Source organism: Staurois parvus, unplaced genomic scaffold (assembly GCF_062004578.1).
Source record: "Staurois parvus isolate SC_StPar_1 unplaced genomic scaffold, SC_StPar_1.0 ptg000118l, whole genome shotgun sequence".
Classification (NCBI taxonomy): domain Eukaryota; kingdom Metazoa; phylum Chordata; class Amphibia; order Anura; family Ranidae; genus Staurois; species Staurois parvus.
The window spans coordinates 3,145,321-3,170,334 of NW_028317914.1; the positions used below are offsets into that span (position 1 = coordinate 3,145,321).

Genomic DNA, 25,014 nt, shown 5'->3' on the forward strand with positions numbered 1-25,014 from the left:
AAGTGTTTTCTACTGTAACACGATTAACTGTCAAAGCAATAGATTAGAATAAATCCTGTGCACATATGTTCACCGCGGCTGTGTCTTTATTCAAATTAAGTATGTACCTAGCGTGGACGGTATGATGAGACAGGATTAGAGGCAAGTATTTCTTTCAGGTTTAACTAGATGAAAAGTCTGTCACTGGGAACCAGTTATGAAAAACCATTTATCATCAGGAAAGACAAAAGTATTTTTAAAAACTCTTAGATGTGTCCCGCTGTATGTGAAACCCAAGAATGCTGTAAGACACAAACATGGACAGGTGTGTTATTGTTTAGTTTTATTCTAATGAACTTTCTGTCCAGTTGTACAAAAAAGGTCATTGGACTGCTATGGGATGCTTTGACACAGAAGTCTCTTGAAGGAGTCAGATCATCCTAAAGGTACTTATAAACACAGAGGGGAAAGGAGATGAGCGTTGTGGGTAGATAGGACTAGTGCGGTAATAATTGTGATCTAAACATATCTACATATCTAAACAGGATGCACAATTCCTAGGCCAATATTTATTTGAAGTCACCATTAATAATTTAAATACATATGGCTTCCTCCTAGTACTCCGTTTTTCTCCCACACTCCAAAGACTTGCTAGTAAGTTAATCGGCTCCTATCAAAATTGGCCCTAGTATGTGTATGTATGAATGCACAGTAAGTTAGGGACCTTAGATTGAAAGCTCCTTGAGGGCAGGGACTGATGTGAAAGTATTATATATGTAAAGCACTGTGTAAATTGTCAGTGCTATACAAGTACCAAAAATCGCTTCTCGGCCTTTTGGCTAAGATCAAGTGTAGTATCTGTTCTTATCAGTGTCCAGTGGGGGTGCTCCCGACCATTCTAGCTTTGCGGGGATGGTTGTTGTATAGTACCCTCACTGGTATGATGGGGGTCCGGAAGGCTGAACCGGAGGGACAGAAACCAGGGAGCGCCACGATACGCTCTGGGGCCTTGGGAGTAATTCCTCAGGTGAAGCTGGAAAGACCCAGTACCTCCTGATTCGGACAGATCTACCTTGGTCTGGCGTGGGGCTGGGGACGCAAAAAGTCCGCAAACTCAGTGCCCCCTGGGGAAGACGCTCTCAGGGGTGTCACTAGTAACACTTGGGTGTGGGACCCCACGGTGTGAAGATGACACATGGCCACTGTTTTTCACCTCTTTTTGCACAGCGCCCTAAGGACCAGGCCTTTTGGCTAGGACCAGGGCAATTTTTGCTACAGGCCTCAGGGCCTGGTCTGTGCACAATTCGGCACGGAACCACTTTTTTATTTTTTCTTTATCTTTATTTATTATGCACTCCCACGTTTGTCACTTTTTTTGCTCTTATGTGTGTGTTTTTCACGGATGGAGGGTGTGGGTCCTCGGGCCTACCCTGAAGTCTAGGGGGAGGATGTGTGGCCCTACGGTTCCTTCCTCCCCTGATCCCTAGGGGACTCTTCTTCGGGAGAGTCCCCTTGCCTAGTACTGGATGTCCGGCTTCGGCTGGGCATAGGGAACGGTGGTCCACCAGGCCTTTTGGCCAGGAGGACCAATTGGGAACCTTGTCCCCGTCAGGAGCTTTGTGCCCCGGGGGATCAGGGTAAGCGGTCCAAGCCCCTTTAGGGGTAGGACACAGCACACCCCTAAGTGCACTTTTTCGTGTGGTGTTTTGCACTTGCACTTTTTTTGTGAACACTTACGGGTTTTTTCGTTATAGTTGCACGTTTGCGGACTTAAAAAAAAAAAAAAACAAGTACATGTAGGGTTCTTTGAAGTTTAATAATCATGTTGGCTTTTTTTCTGCAGTTCTAAAGGAACATTTAACAATATTCATTGAAATCAGCGAGAGCTAGTAACCTCACATACTTGTACATATAAAGTTTTCTAATCCATCTTCTCTTCAGCTGTCAAGTGAGGTCAGGTCTTCCCAAAGACGTAAGATCATTGCCCAATCAAGCCGAACAACTGTTTTTTCATGGGTGTGTGTTGAAAATTTACACCTGATTCTGTTGACCATTGTGTCACAGCTGCAATTCTGTAATAATTGTAGTCAATTGGTGTAGTTCATGGTCATGGGATCACAGTGATAGCCTTTCAGTGTTGTCACAGTGAAAATATTATTTTTAGATAAATGATGTATTTGTACCTAAAGCTGCCCATGGGCTTTAGAGTAGGGGTCTCCAAACTTTTCAATATGAAGGCCACATTGTATATTTTACAAATAATCACAGGCTAAAAAAAAAGTTTTATAAATGAACAAATCAAATTTAAATGAATGAATATATATTACTCAGAGTTTTTTTTTGTAATTAGCATTGAATGATTTACAACAACAGAGAAAAAAAGCTTTGGGTACACAAAACATAGAAATTCCAAATAAACATGAACCCATCAAAGTCCCCATCAGCGTTTCACTTACATCAGAGTCACCCTTACATCAGGGTTCCCATCAGAGACCACAGAGTCCTAGATTTGGCCATAGTTTGGAAACCCCTGCTTTAAAGGAAAGTGAAGACATGCCTGTAAATGATCGAAGTCTTTCCAAAACAGAGGTCAGTTCAGTATTGGGAAGGGAGGAGGAGACAATGTTCCTGATGCCAATTTACTGGGGTAACAGCAGCAATTGGGACAAGATTTGTGAACCAGTTCCTTCCTGCTGGCTCCCTCTGACAGTGGCTTGAAGGCTTGTTTGGGTGACTGACGGTTTTTGTTATAAGCCTAAAAATAATTGAAACTGTTGTTGTAATACATTTATGCATGTGTATTTACCCAATAATGTATTTTTCACATTATTTCTATGCTTACCCAATTAACTAATTAAGGTAAAATTAAAGGCAAAACTTTTTTTTTGGACAGAAAGGAGGGGGATTAGAACCCTGTCAGGTTTCTTATTGTCTGTGCCCCCGGTTTGGAGATTCACCCTCGTTATTTATCACATTTACATTTATCCCCAAGAGTGAAAGTGAAAGAAAATCCTAAAATTTGGGTTATCACCAGAACACAAATAGACAGGAAATCTTCCAATGAGGACACTAGTTCCAGCAACCCCGGGGACAAGCAGGGATTCCCTCACTTTGGTGGGATTGCTCTCACTCCCTTTTTTGGATATAGGATGGAAAAGAAGGGAAATCTCTGCAATGGGATGCAGATGGCAAAATGGAAACTGACAGGGGTTATACCCCTCCCTTACCCTATCCAAAATGAAAAAAGAATGTTTTACCTTTAGTTCTACTTTAAGGAAATTCCTATCTAATTATCTTTGCCCTGTCTGTTGCTGGGTAGATATACAGCTGAATGTCAGAAAGACATCTGAAACACATAAATATGAAATCCTTTACCTGCCATTTGTAAATCTGTTTAGGCCACTCTGTGATTCAGGTTCTCCTTCCAAACATCCCAGCTAGGCTGGTGACATTTTCCTTAGTCAATAAAATTCAACTGTGGCTCTCTTAGATTGTAAGCTCCGAGGAGCAGGGCCCTCCTAACCCTCTTGTATTGAACTGCATTGTTGCTGTATTGTCTCCTGTTATATTGTAAAGAGCTGAGCAAACTGTTGGTGCTATATAAATCCTGTATAATAATAATATAAGAATAATGAAGGAAATTTGTTGTTCAAAAACGCATTCCTTAGAGTCAAACACACATACTCCCTCGGTGGTCACACCACGCTGTCCATCCCTTCCTGCACGGCAGTTCTTCCCAGAGAAGCTTTCTCAGAAGAAGGTTCCAGCGATCTGCTGATCTACTGGTTCGCTAGTTCACACAGCAACTGAAGCTTTTGAACTTCTTGCTACTTGGCTTTGTATCCCGCTCTCCAAGGCGCCCATCCTCTCTGCATCTCCAGTGGCTGCCTTTCCATCCAGCTCCCAGTGGCTCAAGCCATCCATCTGCCTGCGGTTATGGATTTCTGCCACAATGACATGCCTGCATACACTTCACCTTTGTGAGTGCAATACTATATATTTTTAACAATTTTGTAATAAATTGACATACTACACTATATTGGCTATTGGCTTCTGGGGCGCCTCTCTCCCCTTCCTCATTTATTATTAAAATACAACTAAAGGCTAAAACAAGTACCAAATAAAGTTTCTATTTCATGCCCAAACCTTCTATATTTATTTCTCAAGCCAAATCCTTCTTTATTTGTGTCTCACACGCTTCCAATCCCAGATACTGCAGCTTGCAGGTTGGGGGGAGTTCAGCAACAGAGGCAGTGCAGTCAGCTCAAAAAGCAGTGGGCAGGACTATGTGTGGTCAGGTGATGAAGAACAAGCTACTATACTGATAGCCACCCCCACAGCATTTTTTCAGTCTGCATGAGAGTGGCAACTCTGCTCTGAATTTAGGCACAGTGCAGCATTGTTGCCACACCATCACAAGAAGTGGTATTAGGTGGACTTCAATGGTAAGATCAATATGTATTTATGGGACTTTGCAGGGAGCCTCATAAAAAATTGTAAGTGTACATATGCTTACACTAAAGTGCCACAGGACATATTTTTTCTAATTTACGTACTTCCAATTTAAGCTGTACAGCCTGGTTTTGGACACACCATCCATGTGCTCTCTCCTCTTACCCACATGGAAGAAAAATATATTTGAAATATATTTTAAAAATATTCTTCTAAATTATATTGACATATATGTGAAATACTACAATTTTGGCCGTATTTAATATATTTCAATATATACACTGCATGTTGAAATGTGTTTTTTATATATTACAAAGTATATGAAAAATATTTTTAAAAATATATTTTTTTAAATATATTCTTCAGATTTTTTTTAACATACAAAAATTAATTTTAACATATATTTTTACATATAATTGTAAATGCATTCCAAAAATGTAGATTAAATGTATTTTTAAAGACTTACAGTATACAGTGAGGAACAGAAGTATTTGAACACCCTGCGATTTTGCAAGTTCTCCCACTTAGAAATCATGGAGGGGTCTGAAATTCACATTGTAGGTGCATTCCCACTCTGAGAGAAAGAATTAAAAAAAAAAAATCAGGAAATCACATTGTATGATTTTTAAAGAATTTATTTGTCTTGCACTGCTGAACATAAGTATTTGAACACCTGAGAAAATCAGTGTTAATATTTGGTACAGAAGCCTTTGTTTGCAATTACAGAGGTCAAACGTTTCCTGTAGTTCTTGACCAGGTTTGCACACACTGCAACAGGAATTTTGGCCCACTCCTCCACACAGATCTCCTCTAGATCTGTCAGGTTTCGGGGCTGTCGCACTGTCAACACGGAGTTTCAGCTCCCTCCAAAGATGTTCTATTGGATTTAGGTCTGGAGACTGGCTAGGCCACTCCAGAACCTTGATATGCTTCTTACGGAGCCACTCCTTGGTTATCCTGGCTGTGTGCTTCAGGTCATTGTTATGTTGGAAGACCCAGCCACGACCCATCTTCAATTCTCTGACTGAGGGAAGGAGGTTGTTGCTCAAAAACTCACAATAAATGGCCCCATTCATCCTCTCCTTAATACAGTGCAGTCGTCCTGTCCCCTTCGCAGAAAAGCACCCCCAAAGCATGATGTTACCACCCCCATGCTTCACAGTAGGGATGGTGTTCTTGGGGTGCAACTCATCCTTCTTTTTCCTCCAAACACGACGAGTGAAGTTTAGACCAAAAAGTTTTGCTTTGGTCTCATCTGACCACATGACTTTCTCCCATGCCTCCTCTGGATCATCCAGATGGTCATTGGCAAACTTCAGACAGGCCTGGACATGTGATGACTTGAGCAGGGGAACCTTCCGTGCAATGCATGATTTGAAACCATGACGGCGTAGTGTTCTACCGACAGTGACCTTTGAAACTGTGGTCCCAGCTCTCTTCATGTCATTGACCAGCTCCTCCCTTGTAGTTCTGGGCTGATTCCTCACCTTTCTTATCATCAGTGATACCCCACGAGGTGAGATCTTGCATGGAGCCCCAATCCAAGGGAGACTGACAGTTGTCTTTAGCCTCTTCCATTTTCTAACAATTGCTCCAACAGTTGATCTATTTTCACCAAGCTGCTTGGCAATTGCCCCGTAGCCCTTTCCAGCCTTGTGGAGGTCCACAATTTTGTCTCTGGTGTCTTTTGACAGCTCTTTTGTCTTGCCCATGGTAGTAGTTGGCGTCTGACTGACTGTGGGGTGGACAGGTGTCTTTAAAGAGCTCAGACAGGTGCTACTAAGTTAGATTAATGAGTGGAGTAGAGGTGGACTTTTTAAAGGCACAGTAACAGGTCTTTGAGAGCCAGAATTGTTGCTGTTTCTCAGTTGTTCAAATACTTATGTTCAGCAGTGCAAGACAAATAAATTCTTTAAAAATCATACAATGTGATTTCCTGAATTTTTGTTTTAAATTCTGTCTCTCAGAGAGGGAATGCACCTACAATGTGAATTTCAGACCCCCTCCATGATTTCTAAGTGGGAGAAATCGCAGGGTGCTCCAATACTTCTGTTCCTCAAAAATGTATTTTTAAAACTATTTTTCATATATTTTGAAATAAAAATGCATGCAGTATATATATATATATATAGAGAGAGAGAGAGTTTAGAAAAAAATTGTATACACATAAATATATTTATTGAAATATATTTTGAATTATATTGAATATGGCCAAAATTGTAGCATTTCAAATATATGTCAATATATTTGGGCAGAATATTTTTAAAACATATATCTTTCTCTCATGTGGGTAAGGGGGTACCACCAGTCCTCCTGTATGGGGCCCAGGCCAGCAGGGGGGCCTAGGCAGCTGGGTGAATCGGATGTGGACAGGGAGGGTGATCGGTACAGCAGGGAGCAATTACTGGAACTGATCCCCTGTATGACTCTCTCTGCAGCAAAAGAAAGCTGACTTCTTTTCCTCCTCCTCCCCTTCCTGCTGGCTTTCCGCTGCTGCAAAGAGAGCCATACAAGGGTTCGGTTCCAGTAATTGCCCCCCGCTTCCCCTGCACCCCCTGAGTGCACACATCCCAACAGTGCTGTTGGTTTCCCTCTCCTTTCCACTAATAGCTGCAAGCACACAATATGATTTCTTAGGATGGAGAGAGGGTAAGGGTCCGGTAAATATGTCACATTTACCAGCCCGTTGCTTTCCTGAACGAACACAATGAGTGAACTGCACCAATCACTCACTGTGTTAATTCATAACTAGTTTTTTTTTTTTTTGTGGGGCTGTCAGGTTGGCTGTATGGGGCCCATGGTTTCTAACAGCAGCCCTGCAGTTGATAGTCATATTTATGTATTCATAGTCGTATTTGAAAATGTATGTAATAATTTCTTATTAATAATTATCAAAGAAACCGTAGTGTTTTTCTACATTTTCCTGGGGGCCAGAGATAAAACCAAACTATTTTGAAAGACTCTGATCTTTTAAAACAGAAAACAGCAGTTCAGTAAATGATGTCGGACACAATGGGGTGAATGGATACACATTCCAGTCTCATAAAACAAAAATAATAATATGGCACATGTTTTGTGCACACATCCAGGTGCCATCTAGTGTCAATGGCCAGCTTAAAGTCTCCTTAAAACCTTTATAATTGTTTACACTCCTTACTCAAAAGGTCATTTGCAAACATCTGATCTGGTGACTGCTCCATGAGGCTGTAGACACACCTGCAAAGAGATGTTTTATGGCAGGTTTATAGAGGTAGAGCCCTGCCATAAACAAACATAAACACGCTGAGTAGTCAGCTGCGTGCTTCCAAGGTGCAGTTGGAAGACATACAGGTAACTAGGGCTGGAATGATTCCGAGCATGCAGGTGGAATTAGCAATCAACTGCCCTGATTACTGCCGAGATCTGGATTGTTGGGTGACAGCACAAACCTGATTCTGCTTCTGCTTCATAGAAAGATCCTGAGCAAATGTTACCTGATATGTAAATCAGGAAACACCGAGAGGATTTTACTTAGCTACAGATATGTGTTAATTATAGTAAAGAAGATAATCTTTGCACAGCAGGTGTGAAGTGGAGGTCACAGTCTCTTTAACATCAACACTGCAATGGAAGATCAGAATATCATCATCACATAAGACAGCAACATTAGCTGATTCAGACACAAGCTGGCAACCCTGTCCTCACCAAACACACCTTAAAGTCCAAATAATGGCAAATAAAAAAAATGATCCTTTGCAGAGGGGATGTGGGGTTCTTTTACTAAGCCCCCGGTCACATCGGGTGCAATTTATCATGCGATTTGCATGCCAGGTGACTTGCAAATCATACGCCAAGTCGCACCCTATTGTCCACCATTAGAGCGGTCATATCGGCGCAGTTCTGACTTGGTCGGAGCCACACCGATTTCTAAAGTAGTGCATGCACTACTTTTCTGCGATTTGCATAGACAACTGTGTCAGATGTCTTGCAAATCGCAAGGAAATCGTCAGGTCACCTGATTTTGAAATCGTGCGACTTCACTGTAAGTCGCACAATTTCAAAATCAGCTGTGCCCGGGTTGTAAAGCTGGTTTACTCAGAATCTTCTGCACTTCTGTATAGAAACCAATCAGCTTCCAGGTTTTATTGCTAAAGCTTAACTGAACAAGCTGAGGTTAGAAGTTGTTTGGCTACCATGCAAAGCTGCACCAAATTCTGAGTGACCAGCTTTATTATTATTATTATAATACAGGGTTTATATAGCGCCAACAGTTTGCTCAGCTCTTTACAATATAACGGGAGACAATACAACAACGATACAGTTCAATACAAGAGGGAACTCTTTGGAACTCCTTGGAACTTGCAATCTAAGAGGGAGGGGCTGGTGGTACAAAAGGTAATAACTGTGGGGGATGAACTGATAGGAGGAGTAGAAGAGTCCATTATCAGCTGAAGGCAGGATAGGCTTCCCTGAAGAGATAGGTTTTCAGAGATCGCCTAAAAGTGGACAGAGTAGGCAATAGTCAGATAGATTGGGGTAGAGGGTTCCAGAGGATGGGGGAGGCTCTGGAGAAGTCCTGGAGATGAGCATGGGAGGAGGAGACAAGGGAGCTAGAGAGCAGGAGGTTGTGGGAGGAGCGGAGATAGGACGGTGTGGGTGATATTTGGAGATAAGATTGGTGCAGAGTTATAAATGGCTTTATATGTTATTGTTAATGTTTATCCGTTGGGCAATGGGAAGCCAGTGGAGGGATTGGCAGAGAGGGGTGGCTGATACAGAACGGTTAGTAAGGTGGATGAGTCTGGCAGCAGCATTCATGATAAACTGAAGAGGGGATAGCCTGCGATGAGGTAGGCCAATGAGGAGGGAGTTACAATAGTCAAGGTGAGAGATAACCAGGGAGTGAATAAGTTGCTTAGTGGTTTCCAAGGTTTCCAAAGAATGGGCGTGTCTTGGAGATGTTGAGGAGGTGAAGTCTACAAGATTTGGACAGTGATTGGATTTGGGGCTGAAAGGACAGATGGGAGTCTAGGATTACACCTAGTACCCTGGCATGAGGGGAGGGACTGATGGTTGTATTATTGATCTTGATGGAGAAGTCAGGGGAGGGGGCACAGACTGGAGGGAATAGTATGAGCTCCATTTTAGAAAGATTTAGTTTGAGGAAGTGGAGTGACATCCATGCTTTAGTAAATAAACCTGTGTCTGACTGTTGGAGAGCATGTCAGCAGGAGGCAGAGAAACAGCAGTACACTGAAATTCCCAGTGATGTGCTGTGCATAGGGGCATGTCAGCACAAGTCTGACCATTGGAGTACAGACAGAATCTTGCTCCCAAATAGAATGAAAAGAAGAAAACTGACTACACTGTGATGGATGTGTTTCCATGCCCTGGCCTATTCAGTTTGGAGAAAAGCAGGGGGACTGGCAGGATCACCAGATCTATCATAGAAAAGAAGCAATGTAAAAATAATAGGATACTTTTCATACAAGTACATGGTACCACAGACACATACAGTATCAGGGATATGAAATGTTGGAGTAACATAGACTTTAAAAAGCTGGGGTGTAAAGTGGGGGGGGGGGAGGGATGTTAGTGCAAATTTTGGCCAGGAGGGGTGAGAGAGAAGTTTAGTTCAGTTTAAATGTACAGTTGTCTTTAGAGATAACTCGTTATGAGAGAAATACAGGTGCTGCCATTGCTAACCTCCTTCTGAGATTCCTTGCTGCCTGGCTGTTTGTGTTGACCCATCAACTCCGGTACTTTAAGAGTCTTGACCTGGAATAAGTATGCAGATCAGGAAAATGAAAGAATTCCTTTTACAGTTTTATCTCATTTGACTAGCTTTTCAGAAACAGAGGTCATCAATGGCAGCTTCCATATCTCTCACATGACAGTTTTACTTTAGAAAACTGATGCCCAGAATCAGATTGTAATAGAAATGTATACTGGTAATATCCAAACTATAAGTCATTTTTGGTAGCTCCTTTATAGCCTGTTGGCATTAAAGTGTCTGATGTCTGTATAATCTGTGACAGGTTGGCATTCAGATCATGATCATTGGTCAGGTCATGCTAGAACTGTACTGTTCTATGCCTTTATGGAGTTTACAGAATTGTATTATGATCATGTCCATGGTTTGGTAATTTTGAACATATAGTGCGGTACTGAATATGTGTTTTAGTTGTTTTCATACATTCAAAAATGTATTTGTATAAGGACTATTACTTTAGGTCACATTTGCGCCTAAGCATTCCAGGAGCAGGGGCAGAAAAGTAAAAACAATGCAGCAAAACGCATTTTGCGCTTGTGGTGCCATTATTTCATAATGGCGCCCCACAAATGGGTAGCAGTCTTGTATTTTGTCTTGCATTTATCATGCAGCAAAATGCAGAACACAGAACTGAGCCAGCTTCTTAAAGTGTATGTTACCCCAACATTTATATTCCTGATATGTGCCTGCTGTAGCATTTACTGGAAAAGTATCCGGCTCTCTTTGCATTGCTTCCTTTGTGTGATATAACTGGTGATCCTGCCAGCCCCCCTGCTTTTCTTCAAACTGACCAAGCCAGGGCATTGAAGTACATCTGTCCCAGCCTCGTTAGTTTTCTTCTTTCAATTTTGTTTGGAAGCAAGTCTGCCTGGCTCTGTTTTGCATTATGTGCCTGGTTTGCACTTGGCTTGGTGCCAAAAAAAAGGTACATGAGCTATCTTGGCATGTTTCTCATACATAGGGAAGACCATCTGAATGGGCTGTCCTCTGCTGTCACACAACAAATGTGCCAAAAAAGTGGGTAGAAAGGTGTGAATACCGCCTTAAGCATGGGATTATCCTGAACTGTGTCATTATAATGTCTACTCTGGATACCTTCTCCTGCTTTCCATACTATTTATTCTCAGTACTAGTGCTTCATGATTGGTAATATCCCCAAGTCACTAACTGCTGCCCCCCCCCCCCCCCCCAGTGCACTTTATTTGCCTTTTTGCACAAAATATAGCTGGCTGACTGGTTTATGCAGTATTGTTTTAATATTATATTTTATTTATCTTTTAGTTTTGTTTTCCTACAGGTCACCACCTCCAAGATAGGTCTGTAAGATCAAAACTCAGGGCTGGTATCCTTTAACACCATGCTTCAGGTGCTTAATAAGACAAGTAAAGTGCTTTGCATAAGGATTTGACCCTGACCTTGGTCTTTTTGCCATTTTGTAGTGATAAGGGTGGGAATTAATTGATTTAATTTGTTTTTTCTTCCTATGATTTACACAGTATTTAAAGGTACACTTTTGATATTTGTAATATTCAATCCCCCCTTGCTCTTTCGAGTGAGTACTTCATTTAACAACCTTTGACTGCTATTATAGCTGTAAATATCTTGAGGTGAGTGGATCCTGAAATTTTTGCCTATACTTTTTGGCCAATCCTGAGCCATTCTAAGACATTCAAAACCACTATAGTGTAGCTTTGGCTGTTGGGTGCCCTGCTGGAAGATTTATTATTTATTTATTTCAGGTACTTATATAGCGCTGTCAATTTACGCAGCACTTTACATATATATTATACATTCACATCAGTCCCTAACCCTCAAGGGGTGTACAATCTAAGGTCCCTAACTTACATTCATACATACACATGCTAAGGCCAATTTAGACAGGATTCAATTAACCTACCAGCATGTCTTTGGAGTGTGGGAGGAAACCAAAGTACCTGGAGGAAACCCATGCAGGCACAGGGAGAACATGCAAACTCCAGACAGGTGGTGCTGTGGCTGGGATTCGAACCAATGACCCTAGTACTGCCAGGCGGAATTGCTAACCATTTAGCCACTGTGCTGCCCCATGTCCACTACATCAGGTTACTTGCAGGCAGGCACAAGTTTACCTTTAGAATTTGTGGGAATGTGTCTCACTGTATCTTGTTTCATGTCCTGATTAGTGTCCAACTCCCTGCTGATGAATAGCAACCTCAAAATAGCTCCACAATTACCTTTTTTCAACTTGAGATGGTGTAACCAGGATGACAAGCTATGTTGGGTTTTGGCCACACATACCATTTTGAATTAGGTCAATAAGGTCAGTCTTCATCTCATGGGACGAGAGAAACTTTCCATACATATTTGTTGTGTTTCCCATGCCTTTTTTTGCAAACTCCAAGTAAGGATTCAACATGTTTCCAATAGAGGCTTCTCCTCATTCTTCCATAAAACCTCAGCATTTTGGGGTTATACTTGACACATTGGACTATACATTCCATCTCAGCAGTACATTTGAGGTACCATTGGCCTCTGATGCTACTCTGAGTTTTGGTTTAAAGTTTCCCTTAGTCAGATATCCAGTCATACTACATTTTCCATTTGATAATGACTTGTTGGCATTTTTAAAGTGTTACCTATGGAAAACATAAGGTACTGGCGTTCATTATTGTTTTGTGGGCGTGTGCAATTTTAAAGCTTGACATGTTGGGTATCTATTTATTTGACACAACCTCATCTTTTATATTTTACAAAACAAAATGGGTAATATATTGCATTTGTGTGCCTTAAACGAACTTTAGTGTATTTTTGCTGAACATTTTCTCTTGATAAAAATGTGTGTAAATATTGTGTAACATGAACAATTGGAACTACCACTATTTTATTTTTCAGGGTGTCTTCATTCAGAAAATATGTTTGTGGGCTTTAACTAATCTTCAGGCCTAAAATTATTTTTAAAATATATTTGAAAATAAAAGCTTAGGAGGGTGGAAAGCACCAGCAGATAACAATAGTAATCGCTGCACATAACCAGGTGTATTCGCAATAACACCAAAATAATCAATATGTACTCCTAGATTGTAAGCTCCAAGGAGCAGGACCCTCCTATCCCTCTTGTATTGAACTGTATTGTTGCTGTATTGTCTCCCGTTATATTGTAAAATGCTGAGCAAACTGTTGGTGCTATATAAATCCTGTATAATAATAATAATAATAATAATACAAGGGGTTCACAGCATAGTAAGCATAATCTTATATTGTCACCAAAAAATAGCAACTTCAGGAATCCCTGCCCACTTTAATTACTAACCTGAACCAAACAGTAAAAAGGGAGGCATGAGTGTTCAGGTCCAAAAAATCTTCCATATACAACGTGCAACACATGAGATACTAAAGAGGTGTAACCACTTACCTTTCCATATAGCAAACTCTTGCTTATAAAATGGGGATTCTTAGTTTGCATATATTGTAAAACATGTTCAAGCTGGCCACTGCATCAAATTGATCCCTTTCTGGCCAGTCCCTACTCTGTCATGCAGACATGCCAACCTGCTACTTGCTATAATAATATACTCTTGAGACTGTGAACATATAGTGCCAATATGGGGCAAATAGACACAGATGGAGATGAAATGAGCTCTAGACAAAAGTCAAATGTGTGCAAATAAATGCAAAAACAGCTCTGCCAGTGAAAACGTTAAAGAACTGTGAAATATGTTGGCAATGTATTAATAAAAAGTAATAATAATAATAATAATATTACAAAATAAATACTGTATGCATGCATCGCCGTAAACTATGCTTGTAAGATCAAAAAAGAGGTAACATTTCGATTTCAGATCTGGCAACAATTAGAAAATACAGTGGTATCATAATTGTACTTGTTACCAGATGTGGTAGCATCCCTTGTAAAGTGAATGCGTTCAATCTGTATTCGCAGGGAACATGCTAGCCTATGTTTCTAATGTGCTTTGACAATTCACTTGTACCTCCTGCTGTTCTTGCTCAAAACCTCTCATCAGGCTCTCGGGCGCTGGCAAAGTAAATCTAGCAGGCAGCTCTGTATCCTTCCTGGTCTGTGTAGGGTCCTGAACCTCTACTCTTACTGTATCAATTTGTTACACTTTAAAGACACTCAATGTCAACCTATAGTGCCAGCATGAGATAAATGGAAAAAGATTAACCTCATACAGAGCAGAGGGGAATAATGCTGTCTCCTGCCTGCTTTCACTTCTCCAGACCTTAAAGTGGAAATGCTTGCTCTATTACTCAGCAAGTGAGCTGTCAGTCTTCAAACAGCACACAGCCACCTTCTGTTTACCCATAACACAGGCATGGATTCCTGCATTCCTTCTAGGGACAACCTCACCTCATTATCAGTGCTGAGACAATTTTAGCTGAGGATTTCTATTTCCCTCTAAATAGTATAGGCTATAGGGAAGGGTGCTCTCCTAAAAGCTGTTTAAGGCTGTATTTCGATTGCTGCCCCATGTAAGTAGGCTCAGTATACATTACGGGTAAGATGTACTGAGAGACAGGTGCCTGCTTGGCAAATGATCCCATAGGATGGAAAATGTCTTGCAATTTTCTTTTCATGTATGCGGATACAGCAGAGATAATCTGGCACCAGGTGGTAGTGCCTTAGAGGCAGTAATGAGAAGATCACCCAACATGCACTGAATAATGGCTCAATATATCACGGAAACAGAGGATTGTTCAGGAAATATCAGAACTGACCAGGTGGCTATTTTAGGGTATCTATAAATGTACTGATCAATACAAATGATGTAACAGGGTGGAGCACTGCATCCAACATCTAGCAGATCATCGGACTGTCTAAGGATAAACTAGGAAGGAAGATAACATTATCAAAGCCAGAGCCTTTTTTTGACCATGTTGGGAAATCTGTGTGTCCACATAATCATGATTTCCTCTTCAAAATAAAAAAGGGATCTCTCGCCTGATTGCATTTTTATTAATCAGCAATTGACTAGTATTACTAAGACTCAAGCTGAATTTCTTAAAATTTGGAGCCCATGGCTCGCATACCAACATCCAATGATTTCCTTGGCGATCCTGACAGCCACATAAATGGCCTTCCAGTTGGATGGACACTCCCTGCATCACACCCTCCCGCTCTTCTCCTCCTTCTCCCCTCTTTTCCTCTTCCAAATGAAACCTAATCCTCCATTACTGGATTGATGCCATGATGGTCATCCAGGTCAATGAATATTATCAGCCTTATGGCCAAAATCTCCCTCGCTGTTTTGCTATATTGACCAATCATTGACCATGCCATTTTGCTGTTTGTACCATTTTTGTTATGATGACTCTTTTGTTGGTATACTGGTTGCTCAGCTTTTGGGCATCAATTTGTAAACTGTATTTGTACCTCTCTTTAAAACAAAATAAAACATATTGAAAAAAAAAAAAGGATCAAACTTCTTACTGCATATGTACCACATTTAGTCAACAATGATGGGGTCATTCTCCTTGTTCCACCAATGCAAGTGAAGATAGCTTCCTAAACACCCCATTCCTATCAGGGAGACTACGCACCGTCTGTGGTCAGCCCAAAATCCAGATTCACAATTGGCATGAAATCAGTCCTGGCTACAGGAAATTGCAAGTACTGTAGCTGCTGACTTTAGATACTTACCAGGCCATGAAGTCCAGAGCTGTCTTCCCTGCACCTGATTCCTCTGATTGTGCTGCCATCTTGCATTCGGGAGCCAGCATTCACTTCCTAATCACTCACAGCCAGCAACCCCAATGCACGTCTATATTTCCAAAATATACAAAAAACATTCTTTGTGTCCCTTAATGATCTCACAACGTTTGGTCAGCTTTTCATTTTGTAAGAAGCTTACAAGAAAAAAGCAAACTTCTGATCTATCAATATCTAGTAGTAAATCAACCAAACTAAAATGGGACTTGCAGATTATCATCTGTGGGTATGTAACTGTAGTCTGTCCAGGTTCAGAATACTGGCTGGTCACTTGGATCACATTATTGTCCCCCCTACCCATCCATTGCATGTTTTGTAGTCCCTGCTCTCCCCATTAATGTGTATTGTATGTCATGCTTGCAACCTCCGCTCTCCCCCCATTGCCATGTCTTGTATGTCATGCTTGCAGTCTCTGCTCTCCTCCATTGCCATGTCCTCTATGTCATTCCTCCATCCCCATCCTCTATGTCTTCTTCTATTTCCTGCTCTATGTCATTCCTGCACCCCCCCCCTCCCATGTCATGCCTGCAGTCCCCAATGTCCCTCTCTATGTCACGCCTGCACTCCCCAATGTCCATCTCTATGTTATGACTGCATTCCCCCTATGTCATGCCTGCACTCCCCAATGTCATGCATTCTATGTCATGCCTGCTCCCCCCCCGTCCCATGTCTTATGTCATGCCTGCACCCCCTCACCCCTCCCCCCACATCCCTCTCTAGGTCATTCCTGCACTTCCATTTCCTTTCTATGTCATGCCTGCCAACCCCCCTCCCCCCCTGTCCTCTTTATGTCATGCCTGCTCCCCCCCTTGTCCTCCTCTATGTTATGCCTGCATGCCCCCCCCATATCCTCTCTATGTCATGGTTGCAGTCCCCCATATCTTCTCTATGTCATGCCTGCACTACCTCACATCCTCTCTATGTCATGCCTGCACTCCCCCCATATCTTCCTCTATGTCCCTCTATATCCTCCTCTATGTCATGCCTGTACTCCCCCATATCCCCCTACACTGCACTCCCCCCATGTCCTCCTCCATGTCCCCCCATATCCTCCTCCATGTCATGCCTGCCCTCCCCCTCCCCCCATGCCCCTCTCTAGGTCATTCCTGCACTCCCCCCATTTCCTTTCTATGTCATGCCTGCCAACCCCCCTCCCCCCCATCCTCTCTATGTCATGACTTCTCTCCCCCCATGTCCTCTCTATGTCATGCCTGCACACCCCCAATATCCTCTCTATGTCATGCCTGCACACCCCCAATATCCTCTCTATGTCATGCCTGCACTCCCCCCATATTATGCTCTATGTCCCTCTATATCCTCCTCTATGTCATGCCTGTACTCCCCCTATGTCCTTTCCTATGTCCTCCTTCATGTCCCCCCATGTCCTGTCCCATGTCATGCCTGCACTTCATGTCCTCCATGTCCCCCCATGTCCTCTCCCATGTCATGCCTGCACTCCCCCCCATGTCCTCTCCCATGTCCCCCCATGTCCTCTCCCATGTCATGCCTGAACTCCCCCCATGTCCTCCTCCATGTCCCCCCATGTCCTGTCCCATGTCATGCCTGCACTCCCTCCATGTCCTCCTCCATGTCCTCTCCCATGTCATGCCTGCACTCTCCCCCCATGTCCTCTCCCATGTCATGCCTGCACTCCCCCCATGTCTTCTCCTATGTCCCACCATGTCCTCTCCCATGTCATGCCTGCACTCCCCCCCATGTCCTCTCCCATGTCATGCCTGCACTCCCCCCCCATGTCCTCTCCCATGTCCCCCCCCCCCATGTCCTCTCCCATGTCATGCCTGCACTCCCCCCTATGTCCTCTCCCATGTCCCCCCCATGTCTTCTCCCATGTCATGCCTGCCCTTATGTCCTCTCCCATGTCCTCTCATGTCATGCCTGCACTCCCCCCCCATGTCCTCTCCCATATCATGCCTGCACTCCCCCCTATGTCCTCCCCCATATCCCCACCATGTCCTGTCCCATGTCATGCCTGCAATCCCCCCCCCCCATGTCCTGCCTGCAATCCCCCCCATGTCCTGTCCCACATCATGCCTGCACTCCCCCCTATGTCCTCTCCCATGTCCCCCCCCATGTCATGCCTGCACTCACCCCCCCCCCATGTCCTGTCCCATCCCATGTCATGCCTGCACCCCCCTCTATGTCCTGTCCCATGTCCCCCCCATGTCATGCCTGCACTCCCCCCTACGTCCTCTCCCATGTCCCCCCCATGTCATGCCTGCACTCCCCCCTATGTCCTCTCCCATGTCTCCCCCATGTCCTGTCCCATGTCATGCCTGCACTCCCCTGTATGTCCTCTCCCATGTCATGCCTGCACTCCCCCCCATGTCCTGTCCCATGTCATGCCTGCACTCCCCCCCATGTCCTGTCCCATGTCATGCCTGCACTCCCCCCCATGTCCTCTCCCATGTCATGCCTGCACTCCCCCCCATACCCTGTCCCATGTCCTCTCCCATGTCATGCCTGCACTCCCCCCCATGTCCTCTCCCATGTCATGCCTGCACTCCCCCCCATACCCTGTCCCATGTCCTCTCCCATGTCATGCCTGCACTCCCCCCCCTTCTCCTCTCCCATGTCCCCCCCATGTCCTCTCCCATGTCATGCCTGCACTCCCCCCCCCCATGTCCTGTCCCATGTCATGCCTGCACTCCCCCCCTTGTCCTCTCCCATGTCCCCCCCATGTCCTCTCCCATGTCATGCCTGCACTCCCCCCCATGTCCTCTCCCATGTCATGCCTGCACTCCCCCCCATACCCTGTCCCATGTCCTCTCCCATGTCATGCCTGCACTCCCCCCCATGTCCTCTCCCATGTCATGCCTGCACTCCCCCCCATACCCTGTCCCATGTCCTCTCCCATGTCATGCCTGCACTCCCCCCCATACCCTGTCCCATGTCCTCTCCCATGTCATGCCTGCACTCCCCCCCATACCCTGTCCCATGTCCTCTCCCATGTCATGCCTGCACTCCCCCCCATACCCTGTCCCATGTCATGCCTGCACTCCCCCCCATACCCTGTCCCATGTCATGCCTGCACTCCCCCCCATACCCTGTCCCATGTCCTCTCCCATGTCATGCCTGCACTCCCCCCCATACCCTGTCCCATGTCCTGTCCCATGTCATGCCTGCACTCCCCCCCATACCCTGTCCCATGTCCTCTCCCATGTCATGCCTGCACTCCCCCCCATACCCTGTCCCATGTCCTCTCCCATGTCATGCCTGCACTCCGTCCCATGTCCTCTCCCATGTCATGCCTGCACTCCCCCCCTTGTCCTCTCCCATGTCCTCTCCCATGTCATGCCTGCACTCCCCCCCCATACCCTGTCCCATGTCCTGTCCCATGTCATGCCTGCACTCCCCCCCCATACCCTGTCCCATGTCCTCTCCCATGTCATGCCTGCACTCCCCCCCATACCCTGTCCCATGTCCTCTCCCATGTCATGCCTGCACTCCCCCCCATACCCTGTCCCATGTCCTCTCCCATGTCATGCCTGCACTCCGTCCCATACCCTGTCCCATGTCCTCTCCCATGTCATGCCTGCACTCCGTCCCATGTCCTCTCCCATGTCATGCCTGCACTCCGTCCCATGTCCTCTCCCATGTCATGCCTGCACTCCCCCCCATACCCTGTCCCATGTCCTCTCCCATGTCATGCCTGCACTCCGTCCCATGTCCTCTCCCATGTCATGCCTGCACTCCGTCCCATGTCCTCTCCCATGTCATGCCTGCACTCCCCCCCATACCCTGTCCCATGTCCTGTCCCATGTCATGCCTGCACTCCCCCCCATACCCTGTCCCATGTCCTGTCCCATGTCATGCCTGCACTCCCCCCCATACCCTGTCCCATGTCCTCTCCCATGTCATGCCTGCACTCCCCCCCATACCCTGTCCCATGTCCTCTCCCATGTCATGCCTGCACTCCCCCCCATACCCTGTCCCATGTCATGCCTGCACTCCGTCCCATGTCCTCTCCCATGTCATGCCTGCACTCCGTCCCATGTCCTCTCCCATGTCATGCCTGCACTCCCCCCCCATACCCTGTCCCATGTCCTCTCCCATGTCATGCCTGCACTCCCCCCCATACCCTGTCCCATGTCCTCTCCCATGTCATGCCTGCACTCCCCCCATACCCTGTCCCATGTCCTCTCCCATGTCATGCCTGCACTCCGTCCCATGTCCTCTCCCATGTCCTCTCCCATGTCATGCCTGCACTCCGTCCCATGTCCTCTCCCATGTCCTCTCCCATGTCATGCCTGCACTCCCCCCCATACCCTGTCCATGTCCTCTCCCATGTCATGCCTGCACTCCCCCCCTTGTCCTCTCCCATGTCCCCCCCCATGTCCTCTCCCATGTCCTCTCCCATGTCCTCTCCCATGTCATGCCTGCACTCCCCCCCTTGTCCTCTCCCATGTCCCCCCCCATGTCCTCTCCCATGTCATGCCTGCACTCTGCGCTCTGACAGTGTGAATCCATCGCAGGTTATTTACTAGCACAGCTGTGATCTCACGGACACGCCCCCCGCTGCCCTTAATTGGTTTAGAACGCGGAAGGGATTCGCATTCCGTGAGTCTAATCCCCTTCCAATCACAAATCACCGCCGTTCCTTCTAGCCAACCAGAAAGCTGTGTCCCGCCCACCTGTCAGCCGCCTCGCTCTGAGGTATATAAGTGAATGCCGAGCATCCTGCAGCTCATTCTGAGCTAATCAATAGCGGAGTATAGGGAGTGTGAGACCCGCAGAGGGACCGCTGAGCGCTCGTCGTCTCTGTGTGTGTGGGGGAACCTCTGTCTATACCGCCGGCACTATGAAAGCTTTCAGCCCCGTCCGATCCGTCAGGAAAGGCAGCCTAACGGAGCACAGCCTGGGCATCTCCCGAAGCAAAACCCCGGTGGACGATCCGATGAGCCTTCTGTACAACATGAACGACTGCTACTCCAAGCTGAAGGAGCTGGTGCCCAGCATCCCCCAGAACAAGAAAGTCAGCAAGATGGAAATCCTCCAGCATGTCATCGATTACATCCTGGACCTGCAGATCGCCCTGGACTCCCACCCCAGCATCGTCAGTCTGCACCACCCGAGGATGGGCACCTCCTCCACCACCAGGACCCCACTCACCACCCTCAACACAGACATCAGCATCCTGACACTGCAGGTACGGGGATCCGACCCCCAGGACTGTGCATGCTCCCCACCCCATGGTGCTCCATCATTGTCCTGCCTCTCCTCCATCTGGACTGCACACTTGTACCCCATCCCCTATACCCCCATGGCCAGGTGTCTCCTCTCCTCCTCCTTCCCCTGCTGCTTTGTGTATGTGCTCCCCTCCCCCTCTTCTAGCACACTGTCAGCCTCTCTTGGCTCCCATCTACTTACACGTGCTTGTTTTCTCTTGCAGGCGTCTGATTTATCGGCAGAGTTTATCACGAATGACAGCAAAGCTCTTTGTCCTTAAAAATGGTGAGTGTCTAATGTGTGGTGTGGTCTCTGGCAGAGTGTGTGTGGGGCTGGGGAGGGATGATCACTCTCCCTGGGGAGGATACTCCACGTTCCATCACAATAAAGAACCATCTATTGACATACTCACGGTTCTGTTGGGTTCTGCGGTCAATCTGAACCTTCTAGTACAACAGTTTTACCCCAGGGGAACCTTAAATCCTCTTCAGGTCTTGGGGGGGATCTCCTGCTAAAAGTGGATTAATTGGGGGTCATTTGGAAGCATGCCTTTTTGCATTGGTGAGAATGCTCCGTTTGGTTGGACTGTCGTTTGAGAACACCCCCTCCTTCAGTTGGGTGGTCATTGGTGGGAAGAACGTGGTCGTTTGGTGAGAATGCTCCTCACATTAGTGGTCAGTGGGAAGAATATCCCCTTTTGGTGGTCAAAGGGGAAGAATGCTCCTTACAATGGTGGTTGTTAGGAAGAATGCCCACCTTCAGTTGGGTTGTCGTTGGTGAGACTGCCCATTTCGGATCAGTGGTCAGAATGCACCTCACATCTGTGGGGAGAACATCCCCTTTGGGTGGTCAATGAGGAAGAATGCTCCTTACATTGGTGGTCAGTGGGAAGAATGTCCCCTTCAGTTGGGGGTCTTCAGTGGGGAAGAATGCTCCTTACATTGGTGGTTGTTAGGGAGAATGCACACCTTCAGTTGGGTGGTCGTTGGTGAGATGGCCCCTTTCAGATGGGTGGTCAGAATGCTCCTTACCTTGGTGGTCAGTGGGAAGAATGTCTCCTTCAGTTGGGGGTATTCAGTGGGGAAGATTGCTCCTTACATTGGTGGTTGTTAGGGAGAATGCCCACCTTCAGTTGGGTGGTTGTTGGTGAGACAACCCCTTTCAGATGGGTGGTCAGACTGCAGCTCACATTTGTGGTCAGTGGGAAGAACATCCCCTTTGGGTGGTCAATGAGGAAGAATGCTACTTACCTTGGTGGTCAGTGGGAAGAATGCACCTTATAATTGGTAGTTGTTAGGGAGAATGCCCACCTTTGATTGGGTGGTCGTTGGTGAGACTTCAGCTCACATTTGTAGTCCGTGGGAAGAACATCCCCCTTTGGGTGGGCAATGGGGAAGAATGCTCCTTACCTTGGTGGTTAGTGGGAAGAATGCCACTTACAGTTGGTAGTCAGTGGGACACTGGTGAGAATGCCCCCTTGCGGTTGTGTGGTCAGTGGGTAGCATGCACCTTTTACAGATGGCTATATACACAACTGGTGAGATGTAGCTGGCTCAACCAAGTGGCATAGGGCCCCCAAACTATTCTGAGGTCGGTTATAGCCCAAGAAACCCTAAGGGTTCCATTGAACCCAGGCTGAGAATGGCTGCACTATTAGGATACTGAACTTTCTAATCGGGTGTGCTGTAAATCTCAAGGTGCTATTCCCATACTCTGAAAGATCTACTAGGTTACTGAATGCTATGTTGGATGTGTTGTCATAGCTGAATGTCCAGTTTATACTTCCCATTCAGTTTGAGCAGTTCATCTTTCTGCCTCAGGCAGAGTAAGTCTACCCTAATGCCTAAAATGTTTGTGGGCTCCTGCCATCACGTCTAAGTGGCTGCATTTAATCAAATAATTGATGCAAGCAGTAGACTGGCGCCTGCATGCTTGGATCCAAGGAGAGAATGGCTTAAACATTTTTTTTTTTCTCCCCTCATCCTATGTTATTTAACCTGTGCTTTGCAGTCTGCCCAAGTTATTTATTTTTATTCCCATAATCTCCCAGTTACCTGTGCTGTGCCTGGCAGCCTGTACTAGTCTTATTCATTAGTATGCTCTGTCCTTAATAACCAGTGCTATACCCAGAAGCCTGCCTTGATTTCATTCCATCTTAGACTGTTCCTTATAATAAGTGCTGTGCCTAGCCACCTGCCCTGGTCATTGTTTATGCCAACTGTGTCCCTCTTTTAGCCCAAAAGCTTGCGGTGAAAGGAAACATGCTTTTGCTTCCCCTCTGAATTTGTGCTGATTCTACAGCAGTATCGGTTGTACAAGATCTGTAGACTAATGCTCTAGTAAGTCTGATGGGTTGATCGGAGATGTGTGGGGTCTAGCATGTGACATAGCAGTGTGGGTGAAGTTGCCTGTAGCGTGGGAAGGGTTAATCCCCAGCTCCTGTGTACATCTGGAGGACTGGGTTCGCCCCCAGTGAGTGTTTGGTTAAATGTTCAGTGTGGCTTCCTCACTGGCGCCAGTCTGTCTCCTGATCGCTTCCACTAAAGGCCTCCTTCTCAATCTCTTGCAGGTGTTCCGATTGACTGTTTTTCTTTGCACAACATGGCTACAAGACTTCTCTATTTCATTATTTGAGTACTGCATTTGTACAGAAGCTTGTGGAAGAGGGGGGATCCGTGTGGCTATGAAATGGGACTCGCATCCAGTTTTTATTCATTTTATTTTTTTTTTATCCCCCCTGAAATAAATTTTTTTTTTTATTTTGTTCCCAGCCAAGCTTTGGACTGCTTATTTATGAAAGACTTTAATTCACCTTTCCTAACACAGGGAAGGCTTGAAATCTACTATTCTCTCCTGCAATGGGGAGTGGAAGCTAAAAAAGTTGTTACCACAAGGGATTTGCCACTTTACCAACAGCTATTTTAATGCCTTTTTATTTAATAAAAGGTGAAGCATCAGGCAATGTGGACAGGAGTTAAAGTTGTATGGGATCAGATGTCCCCTCCGGGACTGAAATGAAAATGTTTGTATATAGATTAATAAATAAGAAAATTGTGAACTCTTTAACATTCCACGTCTTTTCCCCTCCCTTGTACAGTGGCAGAGATTTTTATTTCTGCAAAATGTGTAATAAGAATTTAATCATGCTAAACTTTTTATAAAAGTTTAGTTGTAAGCTTTTTTTTTTTTTATACAGAATAAATCAATGGTGTTTATTGAAATGAAGAAATTTTAGTCTTTGTGGGTTTATTCTAATAAATGTATTGCCTTTATGTATTAGAAATGGTTAATGTAAATGATTTTCTTTACCTGTGTACAGATATTCCTCCAACCGATCCTTGTATGAATCACTCTAATTGACTTGTGCAAGTAAATGATTGTCTAACAGACTTTGCACTGTTCAGGTGGATCAGGTCACCCATTATCTGTAGGGTTATTGAACAAACCAGACAGAACATAAAAAATGTGGAACTCTCCAGCCGTGCTGTCTGTACCAGTTTGGCATGGGGGTCTTGACCTAACCAGTCTTCCATGTCCCCTTGAACAATTGCGAGCTGTTTGAGATATACATTCTTTGCACCCAAAGCAGCTGCCTCTACTGCCTTTCCATGTCCTGTTGAAATGGGCAGTATCTCATTGGGAGCTGTTGGAGATATAAATTTGAACCCAAGGCAACTACCTTACATATCATATGCTTGGTGATGGGGGAATAGATTGTACAGTGAAAAGACCCATATTTTTCAGCAGCTGAGCTGTTTCAGTTTTCTCAAGATCAGTCTGGAGTGTTTGAGAGTAAGTTAACCATTATATAACTGATTAAACCTTGGCTCCTTTTGGAACAAGAGTCAACATCTCCCATCAGAATTAAATTATCCCCTGTAACAGGACTCCCACTCAAATTCCCCCCCCCAGTTCCATTTGGAGACTCCATTTATTC

At 45.2% G+C, this 25,014-nt stretch overlaps 1 protein-coding gene and 1 pseudogene across 1 annotated transcript; both read left to right on the plus strand.

The window, feature by feature from the left end:
- The first annotated feature begins 798 nt into the window (after positions 1-798).
- On the plus strand, positions 799-914 carry LOC149467209 (U2 spliceosomal RNA; annotated as a pseudogene).
- A 19,673-nt stretch (positions 915-20,587) lies between these two features.
- On the plus strand, positions 20,588-24,306 carry ID2 (inhibitor of DNA binding 2). The gene is made up of 3 exons (XM_089672013.1): positions 20,588-21,057; positions 21,301-21,362; positions 23,647-24,306. Exons 1-2 carry the CDS (start codon positions 20,710-20,712, stop codon positions 21,355-21,357), a joined length of 405 nt encoding a protein of 134 aa, XP_089528139.1. The 5' UTR covers positions 20,588-20,709; the 3' UTR covers positions 21,358-21,362; positions 23,647-24,306.
- Positions 24,307-25,014: the final 708 nt, after the last annotated feature.